At 35.1% G+C, this 13,547-nt stretch overlaps 1 protein-coding gene across 6 annotated transcripts in view; it reads right to left on the minus strand.

Moving 5' to 3' along the window:
* Positions 1-529: 529 nt before the first annotated feature.
* The window catches only part of THOC2 (THO complex subunit 2), a 101,174-nt gene continuing 88,156 nt past the window's right edge, over positions 530-13,547 (minus strand). For 3 of the 6 annotated variants that reach the window (XM_058659109.1, XM_004587664.2, XM_058659110.1), the window contains 8 exons: positions 13,227-13,285; positions 11,669-11,704; positions 7,152-7,289; positions 6,759-6,828; positions 6,521-6,678; positions 5,688-5,764; positions 5,222-5,267; positions 530-2,364 (listed from right to left, as the gene is read on the minus strand). In XM_058659109.1, coding sequence (XP_058515092.1) covers positions 5,240-5,267; positions 5,688-5,764; positions 6,521-6,678; positions 6,759-6,828; positions 7,152-7,289; positions 11,669-11,704; positions 13,227-13,285 — 566 coding nt within the window. In that variant the 3' untranslated portion in view covers positions 530-2,364; positions 5,222-5,239. Of the gene's footprint in view, positions 2,365-5,221; positions 5,268-5,687; positions 5,765-6,520; positions 6,679-6,758; positions 6,829-7,151; positions 7,290-11,668; positions 11,786-13,226; positions 13,286-13,547 lie in introns of all 6 variants that reach the window. The other 3 variants (XM_058659107.1, XM_058659106.1, XM_058659108.1) reach the window with 2 other exon arrangements.

A 13,547-nucleotide genomic window follows, 5' to 3' on the forward strand; every position in this document is an offset into this window, starting at 1 on the left:
TTTATTTTTCAACTAGTAAAAAGGAAGTAGGTAGGGAGTAGGGCGTAGGAAGAAGAACAATTAAACCCAGGCAATATGTAATTAACCAAAAGTGAAATTCTGTACACATGTAACCCTTATTTGCTTGTTGGAAACTGTATGCAGCACATTGTGCTAAAATATCAAACAGTTTACACTTTCAGCCATTACTGAAAATAAACATGTAGAAACCAAGCAACAAGTTAAATTACAGTAATGCACAATTCAACAATTTTAAATTTTCAGCATAGAGCAATAAAGCTGATAACTGAATAACTAAAGGAGATGAAAATGGGCTCTCTTCGATTCATAATTCCCAGCAATTTACTCAGGAAAATTAATTTCTGGTCACAGATGAATAATTTCATTCCAATATCACCTGAAAGAAACAAAGTGATTACAATGATAGAGAAGGAAGGAAGGAAGGAAGGAAGGAAGGGAAGAAGAGAAAGGATGAAGCAGAAAAAGGAGGAGGTAAACAGAGGAGAAAAAGGGCAAGTGGCTTAAACAAACAAAGGAAAATTAATAACTTCCAAAAATGATAAAGGATTGAATGCCCCCCAAAATAAAATATTTGCACATTTCTTCTTATTGCCCACTCTTAAAAACCAACAAAGTACATTATGACTTTTTAAAAAACAAAAAGTAGTAAACTTATTATGTGTATGAGAAGAGCTAGCAAAGAGCTGGGGAAGACAAAAGCTGTGAGGACAAAAAATGACACAGCAACCAGAACATTTCAGGCGTAAGCACAGCTTATCCAAAATAAACAGAACATGTAACAAATTCATTTTACATGATCAACAAAAAAATGACATTACATTTTTCATAAGGACAATTTCAATAGTGACATATTAAGATGCAATGTATGCTAAATTATAAAAATTGTTTTAAAAATATATTGACTCAATTATACTCCTTTCCTTATGTATTATTGACATTTTTCAAATACTGCATATCGAAATCAATGCAAAACATGATCATTACAATATGTGGCAAATAACTTCATATCTGCCTAACATTGTTCTCAAAGTTTAAATAAATGCTCAATACATTACTTTACTGATGAAAATACTACATTCACATAGTTCATAAAACCAGAGCTAGAAGGGGCCTTAGAAAATCACACTTCTATGAAATGCTGACAATAATTTACATGTCATATTTCTACACAGTATTCTGTTCACACCATGTATAATCTTGACATTATTAATAATAATCATAGATACACTAATGTTGAACTTACAATTTTAACACTTAAAAAGTCATTGTTCCTATCCATCAAACAATGAATGATAAACAAAATATGGTACACGTTCACTCAATGGAATATTATTTAGCCTTAAAAAGGAATGGAGTACTGACATGCTACAATATGTATGAACCTTGAAAATATGATGCTAAGTCAAAGAACCCAGATACAAAATGCCACATATTCCATGATTCCATATATATGCATTGTCCACATTAGGTACACCCATAGAGACCAAGTATATCAATGAATTCCAGGGGTTAGGATAAGGAGAGAATTAAATGTACGGCTGACAGCTCTGGGCTTTCTTTTCAGAGTGACAGAAATGTTCTGGAATTAGACAATGGCAATGATTGCACAGCATAATGAATATACTAAAAGCCACAGAACTGCACATTTAAAATGGTGCTCTCATCAAATTTTAAATTAAAAAAAAAGTCAACGTTCCAATAAAGAACATGACTATCAATATGGGCCATCATTAGGCAATAAGAAACAGCTTCTCAGTCACACAGATGTCACTTTAGGAGAATTAGTAAGCAACTGAAATTTTGAAAACATAATTAAGGGAACATTGAAGGATAAAATTGTTGCTATTGTTAAAATATATAAAGATCCTTTCAGGGAAATGAAATTAAAATTTTGACAAGAAGCCAAAATCTTCAAGCATTATCATCATCCCAATGTTCTCCTACTTACAGGAGTTCACACAAAGCGACAACCTATCTACATCATCAAGGAACTGGTTTTAGGAGGCGATTTCCTCTCCTTTCTAAGAAAGAAGGAAGAAGAACTAAAACTCAGAAATTTTCATTAATGCTTGTGGGTAGCGTATCTTGAGTAAAAATTGTATAACACAGGGACCTTGCTGCAAGAAACTATGTGGAGGCGGAAACAATGTTCAGAACATCCGTGACTTTGGAATGTCTCATCAAGAGGAGGTTGGTGTGTATTCATCTTCTGACTTAAAGCAGGATTTCCCAGTAAATGGACAGCACCAGAAGCTCTTAAATAGGGGAGACATCATTCTGAATGACGCATGAGCTTTGGCATCCTCCTCTGGGAGACCTTCAGCTTAGGGGTCTGTCCACACCCTGCAATGACAAAGCAGCAAGTACAAAAGCAAGCGGAAAGAAGGTACCAGACGTCAGTCTCTCAGCAGTATCCAGACGGTTTGAAGAAAATAACACTGAAGTGTTCCGATTACACACTTGAAAACCCTTCCCCAAGTTCAAAGAACTCAGCAAGAGCTAGTTGCCATCAAGGTACAGTCACATAGTGATGAAACATTGCCAAACTCAGCCTTTGGAAATGTAATTTCAGCAGAGTGATAATTTTTCTTTTCTTTGAGTTTATACCACATCACCTGCAACATGCCTTTTTTTTTTAAAATATGACTTTATCCCTTGTACCTAAGAAACCCTATGTTTGTACATAGCGGGTCACACACCTAGGACAGATGGTACATCAGGATCAGTTCAGAGTCGGCACAGTCTCTAAGGCAGACACCTATCCTATAGCTGTTGCTGCACACTGTTATTGCTAATAGCATGGCTGTAGGATACATTTCAATTAAAGGTAATCCCCACTCTGCAGGAACAAGATTACATTTTCAAACATCATTTTATGGCGAAAGTTATGTGGACCCCCTAAGATTTTCTTTTTTTAAAAGCCACAATAGATTCCACATTTTAAGACTGTCGCTTTTCTACATTTCCACCACCAACTCTACATTGTCCAGCAATCAGAAAATTAAGCACAAAATTTCCTCAAACAGCACCCTCTCAGAGTAGAGGCAGTTGATTAAAAGGTTTTTTTTTTTTTTTGTATATAGAATTGCTACAAGCAGCAAATTTGAAATGTACAGTGGTCTGGAAAAAATAGCAGCTAGAAACCAGAGAAAAGAAAAGGCAAATAGTTTAATCATAAGTAAGTGATTTGAAGAAATGAAACTAAAAAAAAAAAATCAAAATCCATGCATCTCTACTTCCAGACAAAGATGGACTCTCAATGAAACTGTTTACTGTATCGTGCAATAGGATGCTGGACTCTCTGCCATTGTCCATGCCCGCAATGATGGACATATGACTGTGTCTGAAGAACTAGACTATAGTAATGATATAGGGGAACTCAGTGAGGGGGCAAGGAATTGGGGAGGGGATAAGGGAAATCCCATGATCTATGGAACTGTATCATAAAATGACAATAATAAAAAGAAGCAAAATTTTTTAAAAAAAGAAAAGGCAAATAGAATATCTGCCTTTTTTTTTAATCAGGGCATACTTTTGTAAGCACACACATAATTTTTAATTTTATGATCAAACTCCCCAAAACTCCTTTGTGCATTGGCAGGAAATCGGAGTCACGAACTGGAGTCAATGCTTGAATCAGACATTCCTATGTATGAGATATAAGCAAATACCTGTCCTGCCTGTTTCCTATTCATACTTTAAAAATCCTTTGTTTTTTTCCTTGTATCTTCTGCTACCTGGAAAGTCTTTGTACCTCTTCTTGATTTAATCTCTTCAATATTGTTAGCTGCTTTCCTTTTAATCTCTTTGCTACTTTAATCTTCTTTATGTGTTCCTGTCTATTAAAATTATCTCCTAAGAGCCATCCTTTGACTTTTATCCACCTTAATTTGATATGTGTGGTCTCACCAAATGAATGCTGACCTTGTCAAACTTTTGACAGTCCTTTGGTAAATGAGGTGCTATGCTGAGCTCATACTTGCCCCCAGACCTTGAGTTACTCTGTATCCCTGTAATTCAATATTTTAGGCCTAGGATTTTGATTTCAAGAATTGTCAGCAGTTAGCTGTATCGTATGCATCTGTATTTTAAAATTTGCATTAATGAATATTATTTAAGTCACTGGAACCCAGCTTTCATTATTGTACTTCATTTTGGTTTTTATATATTTGAGAGAGAGTCAGCCATCAGACAGGCAGATAGATGATGCTCTCCTCTGCCAATTTCCTCCACAAAGGCCCACAGGGGCTGGGACAGAGCAAGGCTGAAAGCAGGAACTCAATCTCGGTATTGTTTGTGGGTGAAGGTGACCTTACTTGAGCCATTATCTCTTGCCTACCAGGAAGGCAGAGTTGGGAGCCAGAGTTTTCAGTGTGTTCAATTCTTGGATTCTGACTATGGTCTGGGCCTAGCCCTATGTATTGTAGACATTTGGGGAGTAAACCAGAGAATAGGGGATGTATGTTTATATGTGTGTGAGTGCCTCAAAGAAAAATAAATAAAAAGAAGAAAGTTAACATCCTGTCCATTAAAATGGGCACACACTTTTATTTAAAATGGCTAAAATATTTTTTCAATTTCATATAACACATTATGAAATTACCTTGAAAACAAAGTTGTACATCTTAAATTCTAGAACTAAAAGTAGAGACCTTATTTTCTAGCTTTGTAAAGGGTGGAAAGTAGAAGAAAAAGGACAAAAGAACTCTAAAAATCTTTAGACTGCATGTCTGTATGAGAGGTAGAAGGAACTGAAAATAGCAAAGATAAAGCCTAGGCTGGAGTACTGGCTATACTGGCTAAAGACCTTCTCCACCCTACGCATCAGCAGCCCCTGATGTAAATACCTGTAAAATGTAAATACCAACACTACTTACAGGACTCTAGATATTTTGAAAAGGTAATTTTAACTACCCAGGATCAGAAAAGATTGAGTGCTGACAAGAAAATCAGATATTCTTAAGAACACTCTAGTGCTTTTCAAAGAAAGTATGGCTACTCAGAATGCTTACATTGAAAACAGCTTTAAAAATAACTATGAATATTGTTTATGTCCACATCCAAAGACATGATCTTCATGCTTAGGTGAATAAAAATCAAGTAGCTATTATATTACAAAATGATTTTAGTTTCTTAAACATCTTATTAGTTCTTTAAACGCTATATTTCTTTCTGTAAACAAACAGAAGAGAGCACTCACCTTGATTTAAAGTCTTCATTATCTGTGTTTATCTGAGGACTTATGAGTAGATGACAAATTAAGGGAAAACAACATTGGGGGGGGGATGGAAAGGAGTATCTCAACTTTTAGGCAATTCCCCAGTATTCAGGCCTAATCAGCTCTGAGCAGCACATGAAGTTCAAACTTTCCAGCTCTCTGCTCATCTACTACAGCGTTGGCCCTTCTACTTCCCATGCCCCTCCGCCCAAGACTTCTTTCTATTCCCCTCTCTCTTCTTGGTGACAATATAACCATGAAGATTATAAACCCTTTACTAGCATGAAGTGCTTCAGCTACCAATGAGAGAGAGTTATTTCAAAAGACCATTAAAAACGTTATGAAGACCTTAGCATTTAGACCACACACTACAAGGTGTAATTCTAAACATATCCAGTATCAAAACTTTTCCACTACCCTGAAAGCATTAACAAAATGAAAAGGATATTGTTTCTTCTCTTCCTTTCCCCCTGAACTGTCCCTTTTCTCTTTCTTTTCTATCTTTTCTTTATCATGTCTGGATTCCTATAAGGAATGGTGAGATGAGATGGGGAAAAGAAAACCAATTGTAAAAATTAGTTCAAAATCCCTTTTCATCACCCACCAGCTGTAATTTTTCTAAAAAAAAAGGGGGGGGTACCAAGAGCAAAAGCAACAAAAGAAAAGCAGAAACATACACTGGACTCCACCAAAAGAAACCATTTTCACACATCAAACTACTGATAGAGACAAAACTGAACAGAATTAGCTGGGAAAGTAAAAGAATGCAAGGAAAAGGACCAGAATTCTCAAAAGCCACTGATTCGCCACTCAGTAATTTGAGACTAATCTGGCTTGGCTTCCCAGGTCAGCCTTCCCTCTCCCACCTTGTCTGCTATCTTCTAATTCCCAGTAATTGAAAAGAGATTCATTCACTACATAAAGGCTCTGGGCCACCCTAGGGATCAGCAGGTTAAGCTGCTCCTCCACTTCTGATCCAGCTCCCTGCTAATGGATCTGGGAAGGCCGCAGGAGCTATTCCAAATGCTTGGACCCCTGTCACAAGTTGGAAACCTGGAAGGAATTCTAGGCTCCTGGCTTAAGCCTGGCCCAGTTCTGGCCCATGTGATCATTTAAGGAGTAAAGCAGCAGACAGAGTAACTCTCCACCTCCCTGCAGCAACTCCCCTGCTGTCTTTCAAATACATATTTACCAAGAAAACAAAAACAAAATCGCTGTTCAGTAAACTCTCAAACGAATCATTTTTACAGAAAAAACACATAGCACTTCTGTCTAATTTACCTTTTTGCCACCAGAAGAGATTTTGTCCATCTTCTCAGATTTAAACGAATCACCACCTTTTTCTTTGCCTGAAGATTTTGACTTATTTTTTTCCTTGTCTTTCTCATTTGGGTAAGGAGAGTCGCATGGACTTTCACTTTTGCGTTTTGATACCCCCACTACAATTGCAAAAGAGAATCATGAAAGCCCTTCCTAATTCACAATTACTTCAAACAGATTTACTAGTAAGTAGACCTACTTGTTCCATTTTCCTCTTTACGCCTCTTGGTTATGTCCGGTGGCACTTCGCGGTCACTGTTTGAGTGATCCTAAAATCGAAAATTGTGAACTACATTGATCAAGGGTTTACATTTTTGTTTTAAAGTACTGCTCTTATATTAAGAAAAGCATAGTTAACTAGAATTGGAGAACACTTGCAGTAGCTTCACACACTTAGAAAAATGGTCTGAAAGATGAGCATAGCTGGCAGAGATTACTAGACTGAAGATCTTTATTACTGTAAAAGACGCAAATACACTTTAGGGTTGAAAACATCAGTTAAAACAAGCTGCTAAGAAACAAAGTAGTATTTTCCAAAAGGCAACAAACATGATAATGCGCTTTTCAAACTAATTGGAAAAAAATTACAAACCCTTTTCCGTTCTTTCCTGTCCTTCTCATCTTTTTTCTCTCTTTCTCTGGATCTTTCCCTCGACTTGTCCAAATCTTTCTTGTCCATTTCTCTCTCCTTACTCTTGGATAGTGGTGGAGGAGTATGATTAATGTAGAGCTGTTAAATTAAGGTAATATTACTAAAGATTATTAATTTTCCAGTATTGGCATCATTTGTCTGTTACTAAATGAAAAGACAATTGCTGGTTAGAACCCCAAGTCAAAACTGGTCAGCTGTTTAGATTTCAAAACGTTAAATAAAAAAGGGCAGGGGGGTTGATATGGCACACATTATACAAAGGCATTAACTCTTGACCACATAAAAAAATATATCACTTAAACTCAATCAATTCTTTGCTGGTTCTAATATTAATTAGTGAATTCACAGGCAGAGTTCTCCTGATTGCTCTACTATAAAAATCTATGATCACCATTCAGACAGCCAACATCAGAAAAAATAGGGACCTGATTTCTTCCTACTATAAAAACATAAAATCTAAGCTCTCACAGTCATGGAAATTTTGAACTAATCACTTATTGGGCAATCAATGACAACATTCAGTAAAGTTAGAAAAATAAAACCTAGCCATGGCTTTATTAACAATTTTCTTCTGTCTCAGTGAATAGCATGCAGAGATCATCCTAAATTGTCCTTATAAAGATAAAGACTACATATTCTTCTGAATACATCCCAATTTCTATCAAATAACAACAACTGATGGTACACTGTTACTGACTCAGGAAAACACCCCGACAGTTGAGGATGATGAAACAAATCAAAGACTGAAAAATGATGAATATTCTCCTCTGCCAAAAGGCCTATAGGAAGGATATTCTAACTGCAAATAATTTGAAAGATAGTCCTACTTATACAAATTGTAAGTATGAAAATTCAGTATAAAGATATTTACAAAGTAGAAAGTAATCATACATATAGCTAGAGGGCACTGATTATGTTTAATTTCAGACATTAAAGGCCATTAGGGAACAGGATGGTGAATATAATTCATTATGTAACTACACAATTCTAGATAAACCTCAAGAATGAAATAGTGACTCTAAAATCAAATATTTTTGCATGAAGAAATCATTTACATTCAAAGGAAAACACGAAACAGACAATCAGTTTGAGAATGAGGCACTATTTTTAAAACTGCAAACATTTTCAAGTCAGTTGGATCAGAAATATTGGCAGAACAAGTCAGAAGTGGATTCTGTAAAATTTAAATGTTTAAAAGTAGATGATTAAGTGAAATTGACAAAGTGTTTATTAATAACAAAGCAAGAGGCTGAAAAATAGTTATAAAAGTATTATGTAAAAGACACTCTTGCTAGACACAATGCCTTAAATGACAAATTTTTTCTGTGAGGTTTATTCATTCCTTGAGACTTAAGAAGTAGAGAATAATATATCACTTCAACATTCAAGGAAGATTTCTCTAAGTATTCGGGAGTGGAGGAAGGCTTGTCATCACAAATACGCACAACCCTCCAGAAGAATGAAGTTTTAACTATGCGTACTTGGATCCTGTACTGTAAGAAACTGAGAAACTTTCCTAGGACTTATTTCTGTTAATATTCAAATTTTCTATTCTTAATGTAAAAGCCAAATCACTTAATTGATATACAAATAGACATTCTTAGTATAGAAATGTATCCAATTCAATTTCTTCTTTCTATACTTCTCTAATAGAACTTTCCACAAAACCATAAAATTTCTCATTACCTACTGATTAAAATGCATACTCCTCAGGCTTAAACACTCCCAACTCTTCCAGACTTTCTGGAAATTCACCCTGCTATGTAGCAAACCAATCCATTCTATTGACTATCATCCTCTGTCCTTCCTAGCAGTTTTCTCAACTACAATGACCACACAATTTTCATCTTCATCTTTTAAAATCTCACTTAGCCTTCAAAAAACAGCTCAAATGTCACCAGCACTTCAACTGTCTATTAATTATGCAATTCACATTCTGAACAATTCTTGCATTTTTTTTTTACATTGGCCTTATTTCTGACAAAACAGTTTCCGATATGCGAAGAGCGCTAAGATGCCATTTCTATGTTAAAATATTCCTGGGACCTAGTATACACACTAATTGCCAAGATTAATGATTTGCAGGTGGACTTCTGGCACAGCAGTTAAAAGACACTATTCCAGGGAGCCCACATCCCATACTGGAGGGCCTGGGTTTGAGTCTCATCTCTGCACCCAATTCCAGCTTCCAGCAAATGCAGATCCTGGGAGGCAGCAAGTGATGAGTTAGGTTCTCAGGTCCCCACACCTTGTAATGGAGCTACTTTTAACTGCTCTCTGAAGTTACAGAGAGTAACACTTTTTTCATCAAATATATCTACTTACTAGCACTAGTAGTTCAAAACACAATTAATGCAAACTGGAAATAGCATCAGCTGGAAATAAGGAATGCTGACTGAATTGATAGGAAATATTTAGATAATAAACTATTTCTCCCTTTAATCTCACTTGAAAAACAAAATCCATGTATAACGTTTATCATGGATTACAAAACGAAAATAGCAAATATTAAAACAAATTCAAAAGCAAAGCATAATTAAACAAGGAAACAGTTTTGTTTATGTACAAGCAACAAGAAAACATGAAAAATAGACATAAATTTTCCAAATCCTCTAAGTTAAAAGCTACCCCCAACAGTGAAGCCACGATCAATTTTAGAGATTAAAGTCCAGCAGAAAAAAAAGTTTTCTGAGACATTCATGTGCTATTAGACATTCTAGAAACATTAAAAAATTGTCAATATTGGTTATGATGCTAACCAGTACATTGGGAGCATTACCTAAGTCCAAAGGTTTAAGAATGCATTGCAAATATTTATTGAATAGCTAATCTTATTTACAAAAACCCAAAAAGGAGAATGAGTCACATAATTTTTAGAAGTATATTATTCATGCCATTTTCAAATTTTTCTTTTGCCCACAAATTCACTTCTTGTTTAAATGGTGGGTAAATTGATTTGAATCACTGTAGGGGAAAAAAAGGCAAGACAAGCACACTGAAGAAGTTCAAAAGCAGACAAGCAGGGAGGGACCTGGATTTTAGTCCATGCTGATTTTACCAAGTTGATGCCACTTGGAAAAGATTTAAGGTTTTTAGTTTCTGTTCTATCAAAAAGAAACTACCTATTTATCTCACAGCATTTTTGTGAACAAAAATGAGATATGTCATATAACAACACATTTCCAAAAGGCTTTTGAAATATGTGAGGAGCAATAATCTTCATTACCCATTAGAAAATCCAGTTAATTTTAACAACAGATCTCAAATTGCTTCACAGGATGTTTCAATGAATAAATACTCCTGAGTTACCACTGTTAACCCCTGAATTTAAAATAGCCTCCACAAGCCACTGATGGGTAATAATGACAACAGAATTCCAAATCTGTTAGGATGATCTACTATAAAACAATTAATTTAGACAATAAGAAAGTTTTACGTCAAAGAATGTACGTATAAGTACAGCAGATACTTTTCTGAATAATATGATTTAAAAAAAACAAGGCTGATTTTAAGACAAGCTTGTTGACTAATATAACCTGTTAAAATTAGTGCTCACTTGCACAGTACCCACAGACATTTCATTGATAAAGCTATGGATCTAAAAGCAGTTAGTAACGACAATTGGCTCCATTTCAAAATTTCATTTGGTTCACCAATAAGGGCTCATAATTAGCAGTTATAAAAGAAGCCAAAGCAGAAAATCAAAGCAAAGGAGGATTCAAATTTTCCAATGAAGACAACATAAACAATGGACAATTTAACCTTAATGCTGAAACGACCTTTGAGATAAGATACACAAACTATACACTACATTTAATAGAATTTTCAACAAAATAGAGTAACAAGATTTAATACTGACATGCAAATACAAACAGCTTGAGAATTCCCCTACAAGGGGATGATTATTTTACATTAATCAAATCTCCTAAAATGTTGCAACTATCAAAAAGGTACCTTGGCAGAGGAGATTTAAGGAAAACTCAAAGAACTTTATAAACTGAGAAGGGATCATGTTTTAGAAGTTACATAAATGCATAAAATTAATTTCTTTGGTTTCTTTGGTTACCCAAGAAGCAATCATAAAACAGCCTAATAGATTTATGATTGAGATATTAAAAAAACTTAATTGTCAGAACAAAACAATCACCCCTTCCCCAAACCTTAAACATATTTCCAAAGTGCAAAGCATAAAAGGAGAATGTATAACACAGCCAACATGGAGAGATTATAGAAATGTTGCCACATTACACATAGTTTACAACAATCTTGCTAAAGGGGACCATTGTAACCTAGTGGGTTTTTTGGTTAGATTTTTTTTTCCTTTTAAAAGGTTATTCTAAGGAAGCTGGGCACTTTTCCACTGATTCTAGCTTACTGAACTTACTAGAGTAAGGGTATCCATTAAGGAAAAAAACTTTTTTGTTTACTTAGGCAGGATGATTTTAAAAGACTCAAACCTTTGTTGAAGACTCCTTGAGTTCGATGAGACTGTCCTGTAGAAAATGAATGGAGATGACAGGTGAGCTGGCATTGTTCTCAGAACCCAGAGGAACTTTGGGAGGTATGGCTGTAACCTGGAAATAAATCAGCTTCTACTTGTGAGGATAAACTTCATGATATCATTATCAACATGAATATCAACAATAAAACAAAACAAAATCATGTAATGGAGTTGTAATGTTTAAAATAAACTATAATATATATGCTCAATGTGAGAAATAAAATCTTATTCTGCTCATAATTTCAAAATAAAAATCAATGCCACATTTTTCATATCTTTGTACTTAAGCAATAGGAAATTAAAAGACTTAAGAAAGTAAAACTTTTTTTTTTCTCCACAGAAACTTAAAATAGTGGAGATCACTGTGGAAGAACACTACCAATCTGCATTTTCATAGGGTTTTTTTTTCTTATTGGGAGGCTTCAAATTTTACTTAGTAATTCTAATACAAACATTTTCAACCATAACTAAAAAAATTCAGTGGCATTATTAAAAAGAAAACAAACTCCAGTCTATAAAATAATCACTTTCTTGTAAAGTACCTGTAATGGTAAATCACACACCTCCCACAAAAAATAAATAAACAAAAAATAAAGGGAAAAGAAAAGCAGAGGGGAAAAAAAGGGGGGAATAAAAAAAGAAAAAAAAATCAATTACAGTATTCCACCACAGTGCTCTTGATGAAGAATAAATAACTTACAGTTTTAAAAGTTCAACGTACTGCAAATTCAAAGATTCCATGAAATTAGATGACTTTAGAATTAAAATTAAATATGGAGCAAGGAATGGCTACCCTGAGTCTTCAAGAAGGCTACACCCACGATTTTGTGCTGCAGTTGAATGCCTGGGGTTTCTCTTTGCTGGGTGGTAGGATTGGATGCCACATCTGCTTTTATCGTAACGCAAGGTTCAACTTGTTGGGAACCCAATGGGTATAAACAAACCTCCAAGGGAAGATACAACAGAAGCTGCATGCTCACTGAATATACACAACTACAGGAGAACTGATCACCAAGGAGACTTTAAAATGGAACTCCTTTCAAGATTCCTTCTTAGAAGGCACATCGGTATGATGCTCATCAAGAAGCTTGATGAATTCAGAGGTATCTTGTTTATCCTGTATCATCCAGGGTGTCTTCAGTGCTAGGTATTCTTCAATATTTATGCTGAAAAATAGGCTCCATTCTGCTGAAAAGATTTCATTTGCTTGTAGCTACTATTGCACTCCAAAAAAGACTGCTTAAAGCAGCAAGGCACTTCTCGGTAAAATTTCTCTTGCACTTTGAAACGCTACAAAATTAGTGCTAGGTCCTTGAAGTTTTAACATTTTTATAATAAAAATAATCAATGGAAAAAATCAGTCCATCAATACAGAAAAATTCATTTGCTAATGCCATATAAAACCTCCAGTGGCTCCAGTGAATACTTGGCACAAGACTTGAAGGAAGTCAGGACACTGGTATTCCAAACAGGTGAGCCTAATACGGACGCTGCCTTCCTCAGGCTATACTAACCTTTACTGCCGAGGAATGTGATGGAGAAGGATGAGTATCAATTTTGCGGCGTTTTTGTTCTGTTAGGACAAAAAGAAACAGAGTAAATTCTATCTCCATGTTTCCCAAATAATAATTTTTTGAAATTATCAACTTAAAAAATCAAGTGTTAGCTATCCTAAGAAAATCCCTAGATAGCTAACCAAAACAGGCAGAAAACAATCAACAATTTGCTAAAAATAACAAAAAGTAAAATTCAAAGAAAGTTTACATGGACCAGGCGCAATGACTCAGTGACTAGTCAAATTCTTGGCTTGCACGTGCCAGGAACCCATACAGGAG

The sequence above is a fragment of the Ochotona princeps genome, chromosome X (genome assembly GCF_030435755.1).
Source record: "Ochotona princeps isolate mOchPri1 chromosome X, mOchPri1.hap1, whole genome shotgun sequence".
Lineage (NCBI taxonomy): Eukaryota > Metazoa > Chordata > Mammalia > Lagomorpha > Ochotonidae > Ochotona > Ochotona princeps.